The following is a 20,511-nucleotide window of genomic DNA, read 5'->3' on the forward strand; positions in this document are numbered from 1 at the left end:
GCTAGCCAGCAGTCCACCCCCAACCTGCTGCCTGACAGTGGCTTTCTCACTCACCTCTCGGCCGGCAGCCCTGCCTCCCTGGCCAGTCCCTCCTTCCCCGCCGGAGCCCACGTCCTGCCTCCATGCCAGAAGGGCTCAAGCTGGGAGTGGGAGGGACAGACTCAGAGGGGAGCAGGGGTCTTGGCACAGCTGGGAAGATGCTGTTGCTTCAGTCCAGAGTCCTGTGCCTGGCATGTGACCAAAACCTCCTCCCTCCTTCCTGGAACAGCTTCCCCCTCCACCCTTGGTGCCCAGCAAGCCCCAGCAGAAGGACCTCTAGAAACGAGCTCATTTCCTAATGGCCTCATCAGGACTAAATGTCTAGCCCTGGGCTGAATCCCAGCCAGGGCTCTGAGTTAGCCAAGGGCAGCCCCGCTATCCTCTGAGCGCTGGTGCCTCGGGGGCAGTGGTGTGGCCCTGTCTGAGTCTAAGCCTAGTTGGTGTCTCTGGACCGTGCAGGTGCCGAGAACGAGGTGACGCAAGTGAACCGCTGCCTGGACGCCGCCAAGGCCTGCAATGTGGACGAGACGTGCCAGAGGCTGAGGACGGAGTACGTCTCCTTCTGCATCCGGCGGCAGGCCCGGGCCGACACCTGCAACCGCTCCAAGTGCCACAAGGCCCTGCGCAAGTTCTTTGACCGCGTGCCCCCTGAGTACACACACGAGCTGCTCTTCTGCCCCTGCGACGACACGGCCTGTGCTGAGCGCCGCCGGCAGACCATCGTCCCCGCCTGCTCCTATGAGTCCAAGGAGAAGCCCAACTGCCTGGCCCCCCTGGACTCCTGCCAGGAGAACTATGTCTGCAGGTAACGCTCACGCAGCCCAATCAGCCTCCCCCCACCGAGGGCCTGCTCTGAAGGGAAACTTTCTCATAACTCGGGTGTTGGCCTTGAAGCAGCCCCTACAGTGAGACCTCTTCCAGCGGCTAAAGCAAAGGGTGGGCTAGGAAAAGTCTGGACTCAAATGAAGGTGTTCTTGGGGCATGTCCCTCGGTTTGCCCCTCTTTTTCCCTCAGGTATTGTAGCTGGGAAGCTGCGTGGTAAGTCTGGAGCCAGACTGCATTGTCCCGAGGTTCCCAAAGCAGTTTGCGAGTGCTTCCTGCTAGGCCTCCCAGCGGGCGTTTGAGCTTTGTTACCCCCAAGGGGTAAACTGAGGCACAGAGTGGTCAGACAGTTGCCCAAGGTTATGCAGTGAATCAAGGAGCAGTGCCCATCCCCGCTGATTGCTAGGCACATGGCTGCCCACTAGGCATCACTGCCCCTTTGTGTGGGAGCCTCACTGGGAATCAAATGTTGAGCCCAGGGCCCAGAGAGATAATGGGGGCGGGGTGTACGTACTACCATCACTTGCAAACAGGGCAGGGGCTCTCAGGAACTGTGGCAGACTGCAGGGCCATTCAGCTGCTTGAGTATATCTCTAGCCCTTCCTTTAACCCGAGCAGCATTGGCAAGGGGAGGGGGCCAGGGATCACAGAAAATGGCTTTTAATTGAGACATCCTTGGCAGGGGCCGACTGCGTCTCAAGATGCCTGTTTACGGTCACCTGCTAAGGGAAGTCAGGGGCCTGCCCCTTGTTGTCTTTGTTGGTGCCGTTATGAAGAATGGGACATAGCTAAGCCTGGGTGTGTTTGTGTGTGAGAGAAACAGAGAGAAGCAGAGAAAGACACTACTGCATTTTCTTGGGACAAAACTAACGTGGAGTGTTGGCTGTGTTGAAGCACAAGACTTCTCTGTGTTTGGGCGGCTAACATTCAGGTTCATTGAATTCAATAAGGCAACAGATGAGCCAAACTGGACACTAGTAAAACTAGGTCCAGCAAGGCTGCTTGATGCAGCTAACTCTAGTATTTTATACCCTTCCACAAACAAAGCCCAGTGTCAGAGGCAATTAGTTAGACAATCGTAAATCACTTCTCCAAGAGAAACCGTTTTCAGCAAAGAGAAACAGGTACCGGGGAGCTGGAGCCTTAACTCCAAACAGTTCATTAACGCGTTCCATAGAGCTCATCCTTTCTGCTGTTCCCAAACAGGTCAAGGAAAGTGCAGGCTCTTGTGTGCGTGCAGAAGTAAGGGATGTGAAATGGCTTCTTATACAAGATGGTTTCCACAGCTGGTTGTTATTTCTCTGCAGAAGCCCCCATTTAAAAACCACCAAAGTTCAGCAAAGCTTAGGTGGAGAGGTCGCAAAGCATGGTGGGCAGCAGGCTTCCCCCACCACCCCACCCCGTTGCCTTCTTTAAAGGAGATTTATTACAGCTCCAAGATGCTTCCTCCAGCTCTTTGGTGATGAAGTTACTGCTTTGTGTGTAGCCTCAGAGGGGTAGCTGTGTTAGTCTGTAGCATCACAAAAACCAAGCGCTTCTGTAGCACCTTAAAGACTAACACATTATTTATTAGGTAATGAGCTTTTGTGGGGAAGACCCAAGTTTTTGTCTTACCCAGGAAAACTCATTACCTAATATATAAATGTGTTAGGCTTTGAGGTGCTACAGAACTGCTTGCTTTGGTGTGTGTCTGTACTGTGGTCCTGGGCCATGATGGAAGCTTCAGTAGACAACCAGCTTGAATCTAGCTGGCTTGGGGACCAATGGCAATGAAACTGCAGCAGCATGGCTTTCAGCGTGGACTGGCTGCCCATTCATTACCAGCTTTCAGCACCTTGAAGAGCTGGTGTTGAAGCTCATGTGGTTGCCGCTTTATTATTCTGGGACCTGAGCTAGTTGGATATGTCTACATGAGCTGCAGCCACAGGGTACCACAACCTCGGAGAGCCAAGAGATTTACACTGGGCTTCCCAAGCTTTTGCAGGAGGTTGACCAACTTCTGCCCCCTTGGTCAGTGGTGCCGACTTTTGCAATATGATTATCGGTGGTGTCTTTTGGACAGTCCCATCTGCAGGAATTCAGAGTTTGCAAGAGAATCTCCATGCTCCTTAATAAAAGTAAGTTTGTCCCCTATGCCTCTATGCAAAGAAAAGCTTGAAAATATGACCCAACTGGACTCCAGAGGCCCAGAAATAAGAAGGCAAATAAAACAAACAAAATGTGATGTGCTGTGGAAGGGGATTTTAGTGAGCATAGTTGTGTGCTTAATGCAAAACACATTTAATAACAAGACACCTGCTTATCTACCACGTAACCATGGGGCAGATTTTCTGTAAACCCTCCTCCCCATTCATCTAACCTGCCAGTTTACATCTTGCCCTTGTGGCATAGGATCTGCCATTAGAGAATGAATGAACTCTCTGGGGCAGGAACTGTGTCATCCCATATGGCTGAAATCACCAGCCCCCTTTTTGGGACCCCGCTGCCCTCCACATAATTAACAATAGCAGTCAGATGGCTCTGTTCCCATTTCACCCAAGAACCACCAGTGACAACATTCTCCCTTTAAGCACTGGTGATACTCCGTGTATGATATAATGTTTGCCACATCCTGGCTACGTCTACACGTGAAGCCTACATCGAAGTAGCTTATTTCGATGTAGCAACATCGAAATAGGCTATTTCGATGAATAACGTCTACACGTCCTCCAGGGCTGGCAACGTCGATGTTCAACTTCGACGATGTGCAGCACCACATCGAAATAGGCGCTGCGAGGGAACGTCTACACGCCAAAGTAGCACACATCGAAATAAGGGTGCCAGGCACAGCTGCAGACAGGGTCAAAGGGCGGACTCAACAGCAAGCCGCTCCCTTAAAGGGCCCCTCCCAGACACAGTTGCACTAAACAACATAAGATCCACAGAGCCGACAACTGGTTGCAGACCCTGTGCCTGCAGCATGGATCCCCAGCTGCCGCAGAAGCAGCCAGAAGCCCTGGGCTAAGGGCTGCTGCCCACGGTGACCATAGAGCCCCACAGGGGCTGGAGAGAGAGCGTCTCTCAACCCCTCAGCTGATGGCCGCCATGGCGGACCCCGCTATTTCAAAGTTGTGGGACGCGCAACGACTACACGGTCCCTACTTCGACGTTGAACGTCGAAGTAGGGCACTATTCCGATCCCCTGATGAGGTTAGCGACTTCGACGTCTCTCCGCCTAACGTCGAAGTTAACTTCGAAATAGCGCCCAATGCGTGTAGCCGTGATGGGCGCTATTTAGAAGTTAGTGCCGCTACTTCGAAGTAGCGTGCACGTGTAGACACGGCTCCTGAGAGGTGATGTGGCTGAGTAGTTGGAGCAGGAAACTGGGCATTACCTCTCCAGGGTGCAGCTCCCTGCTCTGGAAGTGGCTCCTTGGACAAATTCGTTAAAATGGGGTTGATAATGTCTCCTCTTTCATGGCAGTACTAGAAGGGTGCTGTGATGTTTCCAGAAATGCTTTTAGATGAAGGACACTCTGTGGACATTCATAGGTGTGTCAACGTGAGTATGTGCATGTTAGTTAAATATTATTTTCATCATAGCCACTTTAGCTGCAATTTATTTGCAAATTTGACTCCATTAACCATGAATTAAACAGAGACTGGGAGTGGCTCGCAGCTTACAAAGACACTGTCTCTGCTTTGGGTGTTGATAGCTCCCCATTAGATGCTGACAAAGGCTTACATCCCCCTGTCTGATCTGACTTATTTTTGACTCTTTTGATAAGTACTGTTGATACTGGGCCATTTCCACCTTGCTGAATAGACCTCGTCAGCTCTGGCCCTCCCTCTTTACTGGGACCCTACTTTTTAAATATCCCTCTGAAATACCCCGCCAACTCATGCATCTGATGAAGCGGGTCTTTACCCACGAAAGCTTATGCTCCAAAATCTCTGTTAGTCTACAAGGTGCCACAAGACTTTTTGTTGTTCTTTCAGCCCTAAGGCGCTCCAAGAACTTGACAGCTTAGAGAAGGAGAGAGAAAGTCACTTCCCCCAGCCTGTAGCAGCTCTTTCTGGGGTAGAGCACATTAACCACCCTGCAGCAGGAATGCCGAGTGCTTGGCTTTTAAAGAAGAAGCATGAACAATAATTTCTCCAGCTGAAACTGCATTCCCCACATTGAAATTAGTCTGGGGTGAGCCTCCTTATTCTCCCAGAAGCACCATAGGCATTTTAATGACTGTGAGTGGCCAGAGCCTCCGGTTCAAGCTTTGTCTGAAAGATGGAAAGCCAGGGGAGCCAGCAGGCCTTATTCCAGGCACTGTGGGATTTCACACACCTTGCCAGTGGATCTGAAATGTAGCACTGTTGCCCCCGGGATAAGTTATGCAGGTGGGGGAAAATGAAGTGCAGAGGGGATGTGTTGATTTCCTGGAGGATGGGAGCGATTTCACATCCTTAGAGCAGCACAGCTGTTAATTAGCTGGTTCTCCAGTCTCCAAATGGATAATAAATGTATCCTCTGGAGTCAACCTCCAAAGCAGAAGAAAATGCGAGATCTGGCCAAAGCCTGCAGAAAGTGCAGAAACCAAAACAAGGGCCAAACCACAGCTCTTTAAAGAAACATGGAGAGTAAAATAATTTCAGGTCAGCCATGTTTTATACCAGCTCGAAGCCCTTGAATTCAAAGTGATCCGGGTGCTGTTTCTTAGCATGAAAACTGTAAAAAATACCCAAACAATGTAAAAACAGGTGAGCCGAATAAGGCAGGAAAAGTCTGTGCAGTACAGAACGCTCTCTCAAATTTTCTTGCCTGCCTTCCAGCCCCATTAGCCATTGCATTGCCTGGATCTCCTTCCCCCACCTGTCCATGCACTCCAGTATTCCAGTGATTTTCAACTGCTGTGCCATGGCACACTGGTGTGCCATGAGAAGTGTCTAAGTGTGCTGTGAAATTTTGTCCACTATCCCTCACGGTGGCTCTTTGCAGAGCCACCGCAAGGGGAATGGCCAATCCCCCAGGATGCCTTTCATACCAGGAGGGAGCTGAAATGCTTCCCTGGCCCGAACGAGTTGGTGGGCAACCCGCCCCCACTCCCTGCTGTGGCAAGTGGGAGGGAGGGAGGGAGGACTGGAGCCTGTTGGGTTTGAGACTCAGCTTAAATGCCGCATGTTGGCGCTGAGGGGGAGGGCAGCCTGCTCTCTGGAACCCCCTCCCCCACCCGCGAGTAACTGTGCAGGTGCTGAAATTTTCAGCGGTTACTTGTTTCCTCAAGCTACGTCTACACTAGCACGCCTCTTTCGAAAGAGGCATGCAAACGAAGGACATTGAAAATGCAAATGAGGCACAGATTTACATATCTGGCACCTCGTTTGCATCTTCGTCTTTCAAAACAACTACTTTAAAAAAATTAGGAAGAAGGGCTCTTTCGAAGCTGGGGATTACTTTCGAAAGAGCCGCGTCTGCACTGCTTTTCTTCTTTCGGAAGAAGCTCTTTTGAAAGAAGACTTTGCAAATGAGGTGCTAGATATGTAAATCTGGGCCTCATCTGAATTTTTGAGTTCCTTCATTTGCACGCCTCTTTCGAAAGAGGAATGCTAGGGTCGACGAAGCCTCGATATCCCTAGCTTGGCGTTGAGCGGACTTGGAAAACGTGTCTGTGCTCGCTGTCTAAGACGGAGTATTCGGCAGTGGATTTGAAACATTAACACACGTGATCCTTGTTTAGCTTGTTGCGCACATTACTGTGTGACAACCTCTCTAGTAAGACCGCAGCCAGAGTAAATGTAAGTAAATGTGATGTTCGTGAGCCGTTGATTCAGCTAAAGAAAAGGGATGTGCCATGGAATTGTTTGCTCCACTGAAGTGTGCCGGGTTACTGGAAAGGTTGGGAACTGCTGCGTATGCTGTTGTTACTTGTAGGGTGGTCTTGTCTGGCCGCCTCCTGCAGAGGTTCGGGCCCCGCCGTTCTAGGGGGCCGTGCGTGCAGCAGGGAGGCCTACAGCTTCCGCCGGCCCCTGGCAAGGTGTGCGAGAGGCCAGCTCCGCGGTCCTGGAAGGAGCAAGGCATTGGGCAGAAGGGGCAGGGCCGAGGCAGCCGGCCCTCAGTACCACCTGGAGCACAGTGCTGGGTTCCCCACAGGTCTCAGAGTTGTGTGGAGTGGCACGTTGGTGGCAATGTAAAGGGGCCCAGGACTCTGGCCACCGCCAGTGCCCCTTTGAATAACTAGGCCCTGGGTCTGTTGCCCCCTCCTTGCTCCCCCATCCCTGTTGCAGGCCTGGTGTACAGATATCAAGGAGAGCCTCCATCCCAAGGGGCATACCATGTACACAAGAGGGTGAGCTGTAACTCCTCTCCGGTAGAGGCCCGTTCTGGGCTGAGGTACCGAGATGTTTGGATTGCGTTGGATAAAATATTGGCAAATGAGCTCCGGCCTGTGGCCCCTGCAGCATTAGCAGTGCAGGGTGGCTTTGTGGGAGTCAGCCAAGGAGCCAGGAGATCTGTGTTGATTTCCCAGCTCTGCCACAGACTTCCGGGGTGATCTCTGCAAGCCAAAGGGAATTAGGTGCCGACATACGTTTGAGGGTCTGGGCTTTAGTGTTTCTGAGCCTCAGCTCCCCATCAGTACAATGGGGCGAATAGCCCTTCCGTGGCTTTCAAGGACCGTGTAAGAATAAACACCTGCGGGTCTGTCAGGGACCCTGGGGTTGGTGAGTCACAGAATTCTCTTTGATAGTCTTGCTGCCAGTGGGGATGGTACGCAATTAAAACGGCAAGGCCAGATGGTCTGGATGCTCATGCTCATGAACAAGGCTGGAGGAACTGATGCCCATGAGTCAATCTCTCTAATGAGAGTCCCCACGGTGAAGGCGTTTGAAAACCCTGCCCTAGACTTCAGAGGACACACATCGCCAGTCAGATTGCGGGTCAAAGCCAGACTAGACAGTCTGGGAACGTGTCTGTACAATTCTGCCACGTCTGTAGCTTCACGAGGCTGCAGACTCCCTTGGGAAGGGGAAACCTTTTGTCTCGTCTATTGTCCATTTGCCTCCGAGCTCGCTGAAGTTCCAACCGCTGGTGGCAAAAAAGCAGCAAAAGAGCAGCAAACACCCCAACCGCAGAGTGCGTCCCTAGCGTGTCCTTCCATCGGCGCTCCAGAAGTCAGGCAGGTTTCCTCTAACCTCAATGGCTACCTCAAGTCCTATCAGCTGGAGCTGCTGAAAGTGGCCAAATAGATCCATTTTTATGACTTTCCAGGCTCCTCTAACGTGAGACCACCCTTTGCCAGTTTCCTCTGCAGGGAACCAAGATCCCTGCCAGGTGACTTTATTGCCAATTTTTCCCCTGCATGGTTCCCTCTGTTCTTAACATCCATGGCCGGAATAAATTTTGTTATGTGCACCAAGGCATGTGGCAATGTGTACCACCAATAGAAACACATGCTGCCAGCTGTGGGCGCCCTGCTAATCAGCTGGGCGGTGCCTGAGTCTCTCGTTTTTGGCTGCCCAAGCACTCAGCTTACAGGGAACACTGCTCTCCTGACAGGCCAGTTCTCCTGGGTAGCTGCTATCTTATTTTCTGCCATGGTGACATTTCAGTGTTTTTTTGTCTTTTACATGCTGATGCATTGGGATGCGTTGCCTAGAGAGGTGGTGGATTCCCCATCCCTCAAGGTTTTTAAGTCTCGGCTTGACAAGATAGAAAAGAAAATCCTTCAAGTTCTATGTCACTTTGAATAGTTTCACTCTCCTGTCCTAAGTTCAACAGACATTCTCAGTGTCTGTTCGTAAAGGCCTGCTCATTTAAATGTCATGGCTTAGCTGTGTCAGGCAGCACCAGAGAGATATCAGCCGAGACATTGTCTTGTGCTTGGGAACTGGAAAAATTACGTTGTCCCTATTTGGGTGACCTTTCTTGGGTCTAAGCAGGGCTTTGGCCAGTCTGTTTGGCTATGTCTACCCCATCAGCATTATCCCTAAATAAACTGTTGTGGAAGAGATATTCCGGAATTGCTTATTAGAATCATAGAATCCTAGGGCTGGAAGGGACCTCAGGAGGTCATCTAGTCCAGCCCCCTGCTTCAAGCAGGACCAACCTCAAGTAAGTTAAGAAGTAGCCTGCCATGGTATCTTCCAACCAACCTACGGACGGGACACTGTTCGCTCTTCATGCCTCACTTAATCCTGTCACACCTGGTGTTGCTCGTTCCATAGAAAGGACCCATGTTTCATGAACCTGCCACCTTTGCTCAGTGCAGTTCCTAACCTTCCCCAGGTTCCCACTTCTATTTTTTCCATTGTTCTACATCTTCTCTCTCTCTCTCCTATGAACCTAGGCACTTCCCCACCTGGAATTCCCTTTAATCCTGCGTGTGTAGCCCCTGTATTTATCTGCAAGTGCAGCACGTGCAGGAAGTTAAGGAGCAGTGACTTCTCCCAATGTGCTCTCTGTCCCACCCAGGTCCCGGTATGCCGAGTTTCAGTTTAACTGCCAGCCTTCCCTGCAGTCTGCGACCAGCTGCAGGAGGGAGAACTATGCAGCCTGTCTGTTGGCGTACACAGGAATCATAGGTATGTTCTCCTCTCTCACCTCGGGTCCTGGACCATTGCTCGCCCTGAGATTTCATGAGCCATGTCCCGTCTGCCCTTTGCATCCTCCCTGACAACAGAGGTTCTGCAAGCAGAGTTCCTTGGACAGGTCTCGGGGGAGGTGGATGGATTAGCCCTCTAAGAAATGTATCGGTCTCCCATCACAGTGCTGGCTGTGCCCGGCGAATAGGTAAAAAATCACCTGATAAAACAAATGTGACTCAGTGGGATCTAGGATGCAGATCCCAGGTGCAGTCTTCATTGGTGAAAAGGTGTTGGTCCTTATTCCTCACCACCAGAGAGGTACCTGCCCTTGCTCCATAGATTGCACATGACATCAAGGTACTGAAAGGCTGTGTTGAATGCTCCCAAAGACAGGGCAAATGTGGCATTTACAGCATTTCTTGTTTCAGTGCTGCCCCTGTTCCTCCTCGTTTGCAGACTCTGGGCATCCTTGGATTCGCAGTCCCAGCTCACCAGCAGGGTCCCGCTAATATTTTCCAGCCCTGGGTGAAATAAATTTTGTTACGTGCACCCAGGCATATGAGGATCTGCACCACCAATAGAAACACATGCCGCTGGGTATGGATGCTACGGATGCTCTGCTCACCAGCTGGACAGTACCTGAATCTCTCCAGGGCGTTCTCTTATAGGGAACACTCATCACCAGGCAGACCCCCATCTGTTGATCGTGTCATATCCACCACTGGTGGAACCAGGTGTAAGCCACCTTCCCCACCCCACCTCTGCCCATACTCATAAGAACATAAGAATGGCCATACTGGGTCAGACCAAAGGTCCATCCAGCCCAGTATCCCATCTGCCGACTACTCCAGTGGCTTCAGAGGGCTGTGACACAGGCATGAAGCAGGAACTCTGAGCATAGCAGGGGTCAGTCAGGAAAAGTCAAGGGAGTGCTTGCTGCTGGAGCCTGGGAAGGAAAGGCTGGTTGCTTTCATGCCCGAGGGCTACCAGACAAGCAGATGGAGGACACCAGAAAGAAGCCCAATGTTGTAGCAACAGGGTCGGCACGGGGGTGTAACATCACGAGCTCAGTGCTTTGCTCTGGCCTGGAGTGCTAAGTCAGCGAACAAAGCCGAACTGGCCAGGAGAGGATCAGGGCTCCCCAGTGTCCCTTCTTAGCAGGTCAACTGCAAGGGACAGAAGTCCTGGCAGATCGAAGGGCAGCAGCGTGGAAGCCACAGGTACACATCTGGGGGGAAGAAGGCTCGTTTTGGGGCCCGCACGTGGTTCTGGCTCTGAGCTGCTTCCTCCAGAAACAGTGACCCTGCTCCGTCCCTCTTGGCAGGCAGCCCCATCACGCCTAACTACATCGACAACTCAACCTACAACATAGCTCCATGGTGCACCTGCAATGCCAGCGGAAACCGGCAGGAGGAGTGTGAGAGATTTCTGCACCTCTTCACCGACAACCTCTGTCTCCGTAAGTAGCAGACGGCTGCCGGGGCAAGTCCACTGTGGGGTAGGCCTGGGGTGGTCCTGGCTGCCTCTCACAACAAGGCTAGAGAGGGCATGTGGAAGGTGGTCCGGCCACCATCGCAGCACAGATCTGCACCTGCTGGCAGGTGGTCCCAGCATTGCCTGTGCCTGGCCTCCCTCAGACATGCCCCCTGCAGGGTACGAGTGCTACACATGACACAGTCACCCTTTGCCCTTGTGTTTCCCAGACAAATTAAAGCTACCCTGTGGGATGGATGCGTTCCCAGCGCCCTCTGACCGCTGACACGTCCATGCTGGACCAGCCGGAATTCGGCCCTTGTTAGCATTCCAGGAGCACTGAGAGGTCCCAGCTGAGATCAGGGCCGCACCTGTGCTAGTGAGAGACAGCCACTGCCCTAGAGAGAGAAAGTCGTCAAAGGGCGGGAGGGGGATTCAGGCACTGAGAAGGGAAGTGGCTCTCCCAGGACAGCCAGCGGGGCAGTGTCAGCACTGGGACTGGGTCCCAGCTATCCTGGCTCCCAGGCTGGTGCCCAAGCCCCTGGCTTCTACTAGGTTACAAACACATGTAAATTGTAGCCCGATGAACCCCAAGGAGAGCTCAGCAGGTTTGGTCCGTCCCTGGCCAGCGTGCCGCCAGCTGTTCTGCCTAATGAAACGGACGTCCCGGGCCTGGAAAGAGCCAGAAGGAGATGTGGTCTGAGTTCGATAGACTGGCCGGAAACATCTTGGTAGCCCTGGGAAAGATGACTAGCTCTGAGGATGTCAGACACCGTCAGCATCCTGAGGTGACGCATGCTCCATCCATCCAGCAGCTGCCTGCGAGGCGCTGGGGACGTTGTGCTTGAGAAAACCCGACGAGGGGGACACGCAAATGCCAAACGAACCTCGCCAGCATTTCCTTGCTCTGCTGTTACTCTGGCCGGGCAGAGCTGCGTGTTTCTGGCCTCTCAGCCAGAGTGCCCCCTCAGCCTCCCTGGCAGTTAAACCGCAGTGGTCCTGCGCACAGGGCATCCTGGCCTCATGCCCGGGCAGACAACAAGCCCATCACCCAGCCTGCGTGATGGCGTCTATTCTGGAGCCGTGGGCCAGAGGTCACTGGGCTGCGAGGCAACTGATTGCCACCAGGCAGCATGCAGAGGCTGCGCATGTGGCAATACAAAGATGGAAGGGAGTGGAGTGCTGCGTGTTCAGGAGGAAATCCTAAGCAGTGGGGGAGAGCCCACAGCTGGCTGCCAGGCTGAGCGAACCCCTAGGTGAGCTGCTGCCTTAGAAAGCCTGCGCCTTCAAGACACGAGGGGGCCCAGTGCCTCGTCTGATCCTTTGGGGATTCTTAAAGCTGCTCTGTATTTATTATCCACGATGCTGCTCGGCATGTGCCAGCCTCCAGCTCTGCCCCGGCGGGAGGGAGGGTTCCATGTTAATTTTACGTCCTGTCCAGTATTGCTCTTGGGTGAGCACACAGGGCCCGGTTCCCCTCTGCTCATCCCCTTGTGAAGCCAGCCCCTCAAAGGCACTTAGGAGCCTAATGCCTGGCTGAAATCAAAGGGGGTTAGGTGCCCCCGAGGATCAGGCCCCTGCATGCACTGGGGATAAGGACTGTGGCCAGTGGGTGGGAATTCCAGGGAGCCAGCAGGCTGCACTGGATGACTCTTGTTCCAACAAGCCAAAGGGAGCCCAGCCAGCTGGGTGCTCCCACCTATACATGGCTCTGATGGTCAGGCTGCCCCCAGGCTTGTCTCCGTGGGGCACTGGAAACGGCTGTCAAACGTACGTGCTCCCATGAAACCAGGAGGACTACACCTAGCATTCCCAAAGGGCTCCGCGAACCTGACCAACTTCGGCCCCTCAGCACTGCTCAGGGCAGCTCTCCCTGCTTTTAGGGGTGGGGAAGCTGAGGCTCAGAGCAGGGAAGAGGCCGGCCGGGAGTGGCAGAGGAGCTGGGATTAGAACTCGGGGGTTCCCGGCTCCCTGTCCTGTGCTCTGTTGCATCTTGGCCTATGGAAGGTGGAACGGCCCCCGGCAGGGTGTTAGCGGAAAGGACCGAGCCTCTGGCTTTAAATGTGTGAGCTGCCATAACCTGAGCTAAAGGACCCATGGCCGTAGGGGGCTCACCAGCCTTCATCCTCGGCCCAGCCCTGTCAGAGGGGGCCAGAGCACCGTGCTGAGTGTGTGTGGGGCGCAGCCCTCCTGAGAGATGGGGCCAAGCCCTGGAGCACTCTGCCTCGGCAGCAGGGAGAGGCAGCAATTTCTGTCATCAGTGGGTTTGTACCCCACACCCCGCTGTGAAGCTCCACCCCCTGGCTTGCTGTCCCCGCCCCCTGGCTGCTCCCCGCCAACATGGACGACAGCATAGTGCTAAGCAGGGCAGGCAGGCGAGGCAGTGGGAGGTGATGGCCGCGCCAGGGGAGGGAGATGCTGGTGTGGGGGTCATAGGAGGCAATGGAGGGGGACATTAATGCTTCCTTGGGATTTGGCTCTGATTGCTCTTCCGCCGTCCCCCAGAAAACGCCATCCTGGCCTTTGGCAATGGGACGTACCTGAATGCAGCCCTGGCCCCGTCTGTGCCCCCGACCACACAGCTCTACAAGCAGGAGCGAAATGCCAACAGAGCCGTTGCCACTCTCCGAGGGAACATCATTGAGCAGCTGCAGCCCACCAAGGTAAGGATGGGCCAAGACACTCACAGAGCCTTTGAGCTGGCTCCTGCAGCAAATGGACACTCCTCCTCCTCCTCCTCAGCTTTTTGGCCCTCACCTCCCGCCGTCTGCCACCTCCTGCACCCTCTGTGCTCAGCTGCTGCCATTTGGCCAGCCTGCACCTGAGATTCCCTTACCCGCCTGCCAAACTTCACCCCCCCTCCTTCAGGTTCCTCCCCAGCCCTGTTCTTCCAACACTCTTTTGACAAACCCAGTTCTAACCACTGGGACACACTGTCCTCACTCCTGACTGGCCCTCTTGGGTCACTCTCTCTGACTCTGCTCCTCTTGTGGCCGGTGCCTCTGCATTGTGATAGGAATAAGTCATCATATTAGTATTACCTGCAGCAGGGGCTTGGGAGTCAGGGTTCCTGGGTTCTGTTCCTGGCCCCACTGTGGGCATGCTATGTGACCTCAGGCAAGTGACAGAACCACAACTTGCCTCAGTTTCCAGTCTCGTAAAATGGGAATAACATTGCTCTATCCTGGGGCTGTTGACTATGAACTAATGTTCTTTCAGCACTTTGAGATCCTAAGTTGAAAGGTTCTAGACACAATTAAAAGGAGGAAGAGTTGTCCACTGTCACTACTGGCCTTCCGTTTGTACCATGGGAATATCTGTGGCCAGGTTTCCAGTCCAATATTGCAGGCCGAAGTGGGACAGCGAGTCCTGATCAGCACCTAAACAGTATAAGGCTTCTCAAATCTTGCACATGGTTCATGCCATCACTAAACACCCCAAATTATGGGGCACGAAGTACAGATCCACCCCCGTGCTCCAGGTGTCCATAAACTAGAAGCTGGGAGCAGATGACAGGGTACAGCTCACTCAAAATTGCCCAGTTCTGTTCATTTCCTCTGAAATGTCTGACGCTGGCCTCTGTCAAAGACAGGGAGGTGAGCCAGATGGACCATTGGTCTGACCCAAGATGGCTGCTCTTATGTTTAACTAGGTACTTCCTTGGCTCCCATCAATGTAGCATCTGAGCACTTCACAGCCATTAATGACTTTATCTCCCACCATCCTGTGAGGTGGGGCAGTGCTGTTATACCCCTTATACAGATGGGAACTGAAGCACAAAACCTGAGCTGCATCTGAGCACCCAATACCCCTTGAAGTCAAGGACCTGCCCACAGTCACACACAACCCAGAACTTCACCTAGCTCTCCTGGGTCCCAGTCGGGTGCCACTAACCCCAAGTCATTCTTCATCCCCAAGCAACTCTGATGCTATGTATTTTAAACTCCTCCTCCCTCATTTTCCTGCCCGCTCCCACTTCTCCAGCTCCATCCACACCACAAAAGGGCTGCCAGCCTAGCTGTATAGCCTGGGCCCTGGCTGTAGGCACAGCACAAGCAGACCAGAGGTCTGTAATGCCTCCTCCTGGTAGCATTCGTCACATGGAAGGACATTCTATTCCACTGACATAGCTGCTTTCACTCCGTGGGTTTTGCTGGCACAGCTGCCACAGAGACCTGGGTTTTGTTCGCCACACCCCTGGTTGGCAGAGCGACGGCAACAGGACTTTTCGGAGCAGATCAAGTCTCCAAAAATAAAATAAAATAAAATAAAATATAAAATAAAGCGTCAGGACTGGGGTGCAGAATTGGCAGCTTTTGTTGACCTCTGCATCTTTGCTTAAAGCCGCGGTGTGAATTCCTCCTGGGAACTGCAGTTGTAGGGATAGCTAACACTTCATCAATTAGAGGGGTAGCCCTGTTAGTCTGTGTCTTCAAAAACAGCAAGAAGTCCTGTGGCACGTTGTAGACTAACAATTTTGGAGCATAAGCTTTCGTGGGCAAAGACGAAAAAAAAAGGCCTCCATCCCTCCCCTCCCCTCCCCTCCCCTCCAACTCCTTTATTGCAACGAGAGGGGGCTCTGATCTGTGAGCCTCTGAATCCCTCAAAGTCTGGGCACCACACACATTTGAATGTCCCCTCCCTCAGCACCCCGGGGGACATGACTGGTTGCCACGTAAAAAAAGAGGACACCCCTGAGCTAGAGGGAGTGCCTCTGTAGCAGTATCTCACGTTGTATTGGTGTGCTACAGGATATACAGTACACTAATACGTGAGCTGGTGGATACCGAGACCGATAACTCCCTCTCGGGGTGTCCTCCTTTTTTTGCAAGGTCAAATATGGTGACCCAACATGAAACCTTCCCGCAAACCCTGCTGTTCCACAGTGCGGCCACTCTCCCACGCAGTAAACTAAAACCAGGAAGGAGCTGGAACGTGGAGCACAGAGCTACCTCTGTATTATGGACGCACATGGTGACAGGAACTAAACGGGGAGCTGTGTTGTGAGGGAAGGGATTACCTGCCAAGAGGGAGAAGGGTTGATTCAGACACTGGTAAGTCTTTATCCAGACAACAGGGTACAGTTCTAGCTGCTGTGTTCAGGAAAGACGAGTTCATGCTGGACAGGTATTGAGAAGCTCTGCTAGGGTGATCAGGGACCAGAGAACCCATCGCGGTGCAAGAGCTAGGCTTATTTATGACCTAGCAAAGCAAAGGCTGGAAGAGTGTCTGCCTGCTCTCTTTAGGTAGCAAGGAGGGGAAAGAGCGGCATTTACCAAAGGACAGTGCTGTCTCAACAACAGATTGAGAAACTGGCCAGGTATATACGGGGCTGGAAATTAGCAGGTTTCTAACCATCGGATGAGCAAAGCCCTGGAACAGTGTCTCAGTAGGAGCAGGCGTTGATGGGAGAGTAAAGACCCCACTAGTTTGAAGATGGAGCATGGCACATTTATGAACGGGGTAGCGTGAGCAGATGGCCTGTGATTGTAGCATCCTAGGGCTGGAAGAGACCTTGGGAGGTCATCAAGTCCATCCCCCTTCTCAAAGCAGGACCAACCCCAACTAAATCAGCCCAGCCAGGGCTTTGTCAAGCCAGGACTTAAAAATCTCTGGGGATGGAGATTCCCTACCTAAGTAACCAGTGCCAGAGCTTCACCGCCCTCCTGGTGAAATAGCTTTTCCTCATAGCCAACCTAGACCTCCCCCGGTGCAACTTGATCAGCGTTCCCTGTAAGCTGAGCACTTGGCGGCCACCCACGAAAGAGTCAGATGCTGCCCACCTGATTACCAGCGCACCCACAGCGACCCACAGTGCCCGTGCCTCAGTGCACATAACAGAATGTATTCTCCCCATGGAAGGAAAGAATGAGAGGGAACCCTGCCCGCGATAGCGGGGGACAGTGACTGAGGAGCCTCCAGTTCTTTGGTCCTGTGGTATCTGGCCTCAGACCAAAGGACAAAAGTGAAGTCACTGCTGGGCCATTCTGCTTGCCCCGTTAACGGCATTTCTCGGCTCTGCTTCTGAAGGGCCTCAGTGAAAAGCTGCTGGAGCGGCTGCTGCTCTCACTGACGTGTAACCGCTGGTGGGCTGGAGGCCAGCATTCAGGCCAGCGCCTCAGAGCAGACCTCAGTCGGCCTGGCCCTGCCTCTTATCCCCCCCGGCACACACAATTTCACCCACAATGCCGTTAAATGCCCCGTGATGCACTCGCCTCCGGGGCGAGAGAAGGAACACGAGATCACCTCAGCCTCGTCTCTGTTCTCTTTGCAGGTGTCCGGAGAGGAGCTGCTCCTCCGGGGCTCCACCCAACTGGCATCTGAAACTTCCAGCTTGGCGTCGGCCTCCCGTGCTCCCGCGGGCTGGCAGCTGATGTGGGCTTCCCTGGCTCTTGCTGTGCCACTCCTGCTTACGATGTGAGGCGGTGCGAGCACGCAGCAAGCGGTGACTCGATGCCTGTCCGGTTCTTCTTTCTCATTGTTTTTTAGAGGTGACATTTGGGGCGCAGGTGGAAATCCCCCCTCTTGCCCCATCCGGCGTAGTTTATTTTGTAAAAATGACGGCATCTCACCAGTTTGCGCCGGGTCACCTGCCCCGCCCCTTGGCTCCATTCGCATCTCCAGCGACCTGTCGCGTTTCCATGGCGGTGCAGAGCCACGGACCGTTCCCTTAGAGCCCAGCGCGAGGAATGAGATTCAGAGGAACTGAGCTCTCCTGGGACAGTCGAGCAGGAACAGACTCCTGGTGCATGAGCTGGTGGCAAGGTTTTGTGCACCGCTGACCTACAGGGACGGGATTGGGGGGAGGGGAGATCTTACAACGGTTCGTGCAGCTTTCCACAGTGACCCAAAGCACGGCAGGACCAAGAAAGCCCCACGCCTGGCTCAGACCACTTTGTCATCAAGGCGTTGCCTTTGCCCAGCAAGGAAGACATGAGGTGTCCCTGAGGGGCAGAGCCAGGGGCATCTGATCCCTGAACTGTCTAGTTTTTTGATGTGTCTGACGGCGTCCTGTGTAACTCCAGGCCAAATCCCGACCCTTCCCCCTCTCTAATAGAAAACCAAGTTCATGCGTTAATGGTCTTCAGGAAGAAACACATGTGTCACCTTCTGGGTTTTTTTGCTGTCTTCGGCAATTCATGTCCACATCCTCTTCGCACCCTAAATATTCCTACTGGGTCCTGTCAGGTGTCGGGGGGGGGGGGGGGGGGGGTGTAGTTTTTGTCACATCCAGGTGTGAGGTGAGAGTAGAATATACTGTCCCGCTCAGTGCTAGTTGTCTTATAATCTCTGGATACGTGTAGGCCTCCAGGCAAGAACTGATGTTCACGTAACTTGACTCAGGCTCATATGTGACAGACAAGTTGTCTGGCCATTGAGGTTGTGTCTACACGGTAATAGAATACCCGCAGCTAGCCCATGGCGGCAGGGTCCAGCTGTTTGGGTTATCAATTTGCAGTGTGAACATCCAGGCTCTGGGGCATCATAAACCCTCATATCTACACTGACCACCAGTCAGCTGATACAGCCCAGCTGTGAGCATTTTACCATAGGGCAGAGATATCCATTGTGACACACAGCAAGTTCAGGAGTTTACATGGTATCTCTCCAGTTACAGAAGTGAGAGCTGGGTTGGAAAAAAGTCAGTGGAGACCTAGCAGCCAACCACTCACCCACTTGAATGACTGCTGGTGGCTGCGCAGAAGCCCAGCCTCTGTATGAAAAGATCCAGCCAGCTGGGCATGGCTCACCTGATTCACCTAATTAAGGAGCCAGGTGGTTAAATTGAATCTCCCTCATTAGTTTGGTTTGCGCCCTCGTGCTTCAAACACGAAGTCAACCTCAAAAGAAGGGGTGTGGGGAGAAGTGGTCTCTGGTGTGTGCAGGATTTATTGCAACTGTCGGTGTATTTGGGGCTGACCACTGTCAGAGGCAGGCTATTGGGCTCGGTGAGCCATGGGGTCTGAGCCCACATGGCCACCTCTACCTTTCGGCAAGGATAAAGCATTGATGAGTGAACCCCTGATTGCTCTGAAATCAGCACAAGCTGAGGGGAGTCTGTATTGAATCAGGACCACAGAGTAGCTGGGGAATTAACCCCTTGTTAAAGGCTTTAGCCTATACCAGAGAGGAGTCTTTCTTGAGGACCTCCAGCAATTTGGGCCACTGGGTTCCAGAAGCACATTCCATGGGTCATGTGTCTCCAGCACCAGCTGTCTCCTATCTAGGTGGAGTTGTAAGAAAGATTTCGACCAGGCCCAGCAGCAGGGGGTGGAGAACCTGAGCAACACCCCATGGAGTGCCACAAGCACAAGGCCCAGGAGGAGGGTTTGGTACATTGCTGTCCCCCACAGCCTCTTCTGAAGTTATTTTCATTGTTTTGTTGCACACATTTTACAGGAAAATGACAATGAAGGAAGAATGTTCCCAGCCCTTTATTCTAGCGAAATATGACCAGTTAATCTTGCTTTGGAGTGAAACCCTGGAGTTCTGAGCCCTGCTTAGCCAAATCCCATTATGTCCCACAGGGTTGTCATGACCAACGCTGTGCACCTCAGCATGGTACCATCTTGCTGCCCGAAGCCCTGCTTTTACACAGGTCTTGCCTGTCCCACAGATCTTCCTAAAAACCCGGGCTTGGGAGGTGGGGACCCCAGGTTTAAATGCAAAACAACAAAGCTGGAAGCAGACGTAGCCTCAGCTTGGTGTCATGCAGCTAGCCAGGCAGCTGAGACCTACGGGGAACCGCAGGCGATGGCCACTGCTTGTGGTGTGTTGTGCTTTTAGTGGGATGGGGTTAGGGCGTACCAGTAGCCTAGTCATGTGGATTCTGGTAGTACCCAAACCCGGAAGACCCTCCTAATAGTGCATTTAGTGAGACAGCTACCCACCGTGATGTGCAAACCATCGCAACCTCTGGCACAACTGGAGCAATTTCCTGATGTTCCCATGGCTGCATTGTGAGTTGCTGGCCGATATGTCACCTTGTGTTGAGCCGCATAACCACATGGCATTACTGCGTCATTAAAATGGTGACCTTCTATGAACTTACCCCAATATCCAGTTCACGTAATTGGGGCCCGGGGGGCACTTTCCCATATCCTTAGCCCATGTGTGTTCCGAGTGATTTTTTTTTCCTGCAGCCATCCACTGCACTAGGAAAAGTCAATCCAGCCTTCCTCCAAAGTTGGCATCCTCTGAAAAACAGATGTGCAGAATTTTATTCCTTACATGCCGGGCAGGGAGGAATTAGCTGTGATCAAGGGACAGTGGCTTAGCTGGTCTAACTTGGCTGAGGAACTGACATCAGCTACCTTATGGATCTCTTCTTTATGCCAACTTTTCTGAGCAGCGGAGAGATCGGCTGGCCACACAGTCACCATTCCAGCCTCCAGAGAACTGTCCCTCTGGAAGCTGGGCTTTAAAGAGAAGCTTCCACTTTTCACATCTCGGATGTGGGGGTGGATATTAGGGCAAAAGAGCCGACATTCTTGTATGCTAAGTATTTCTTGTTTTCACTATGCTATCCTGGGAGGATCTGCAAAGCCAGCACATTTCAATGGAGGCAAAAGCGTCACTCTAATTTTCTTCCCCTCATCAAATCCCTGTGTCTTTTGGCAAG

General features: G+C 52.9%; 1 protein-coding gene across 1 annotated transcript in view; it reads left to right on the plus strand.

Annotated features, from left to right (window-relative positions):
• Positions 1–18,067, plus strand: part of GFRA4 (GDNF family receptor alpha 4) — a 120,205-nt gene extending 102,138 nt beyond the window's left edge. The window contains exons 4-8 of the mRNA XM_074991655.1: positions 499–844; positions 9,304–9,413; positions 10,741–10,875; positions 13,395–13,552; positions 17,164–18,067. Coding sequence (XP_074847756.1) covers positions 499–844; positions 9,304–9,413; positions 10,741–10,875; positions 13,395–13,552; positions 17,164–17,310 — 896 coding nt within the window. The 3' untranslated portion in view covers positions 17,311–18,067. The remainder of the gene's footprint in view (positions 1–498; positions 845–9,303; positions 9,414–10,740; positions 10,876–13,394; positions 13,553–17,163) is intronic.
• Positions 18,068–20,511: the final 2,444 nt, after the last annotated feature.

Source organism: Carettochelys insculpta, chromosome 4, assembly GCF_033958435.1.
Source record: "Carettochelys insculpta isolate YL-2023 chromosome 4, ASM3395843v1, whole genome shotgun sequence".
Taxonomy (NCBI): domain Eukaryota; kingdom Metazoa; phylum Chordata; order Testudines; family Carettochelyidae; genus Carettochelys; species Carettochelys insculpta.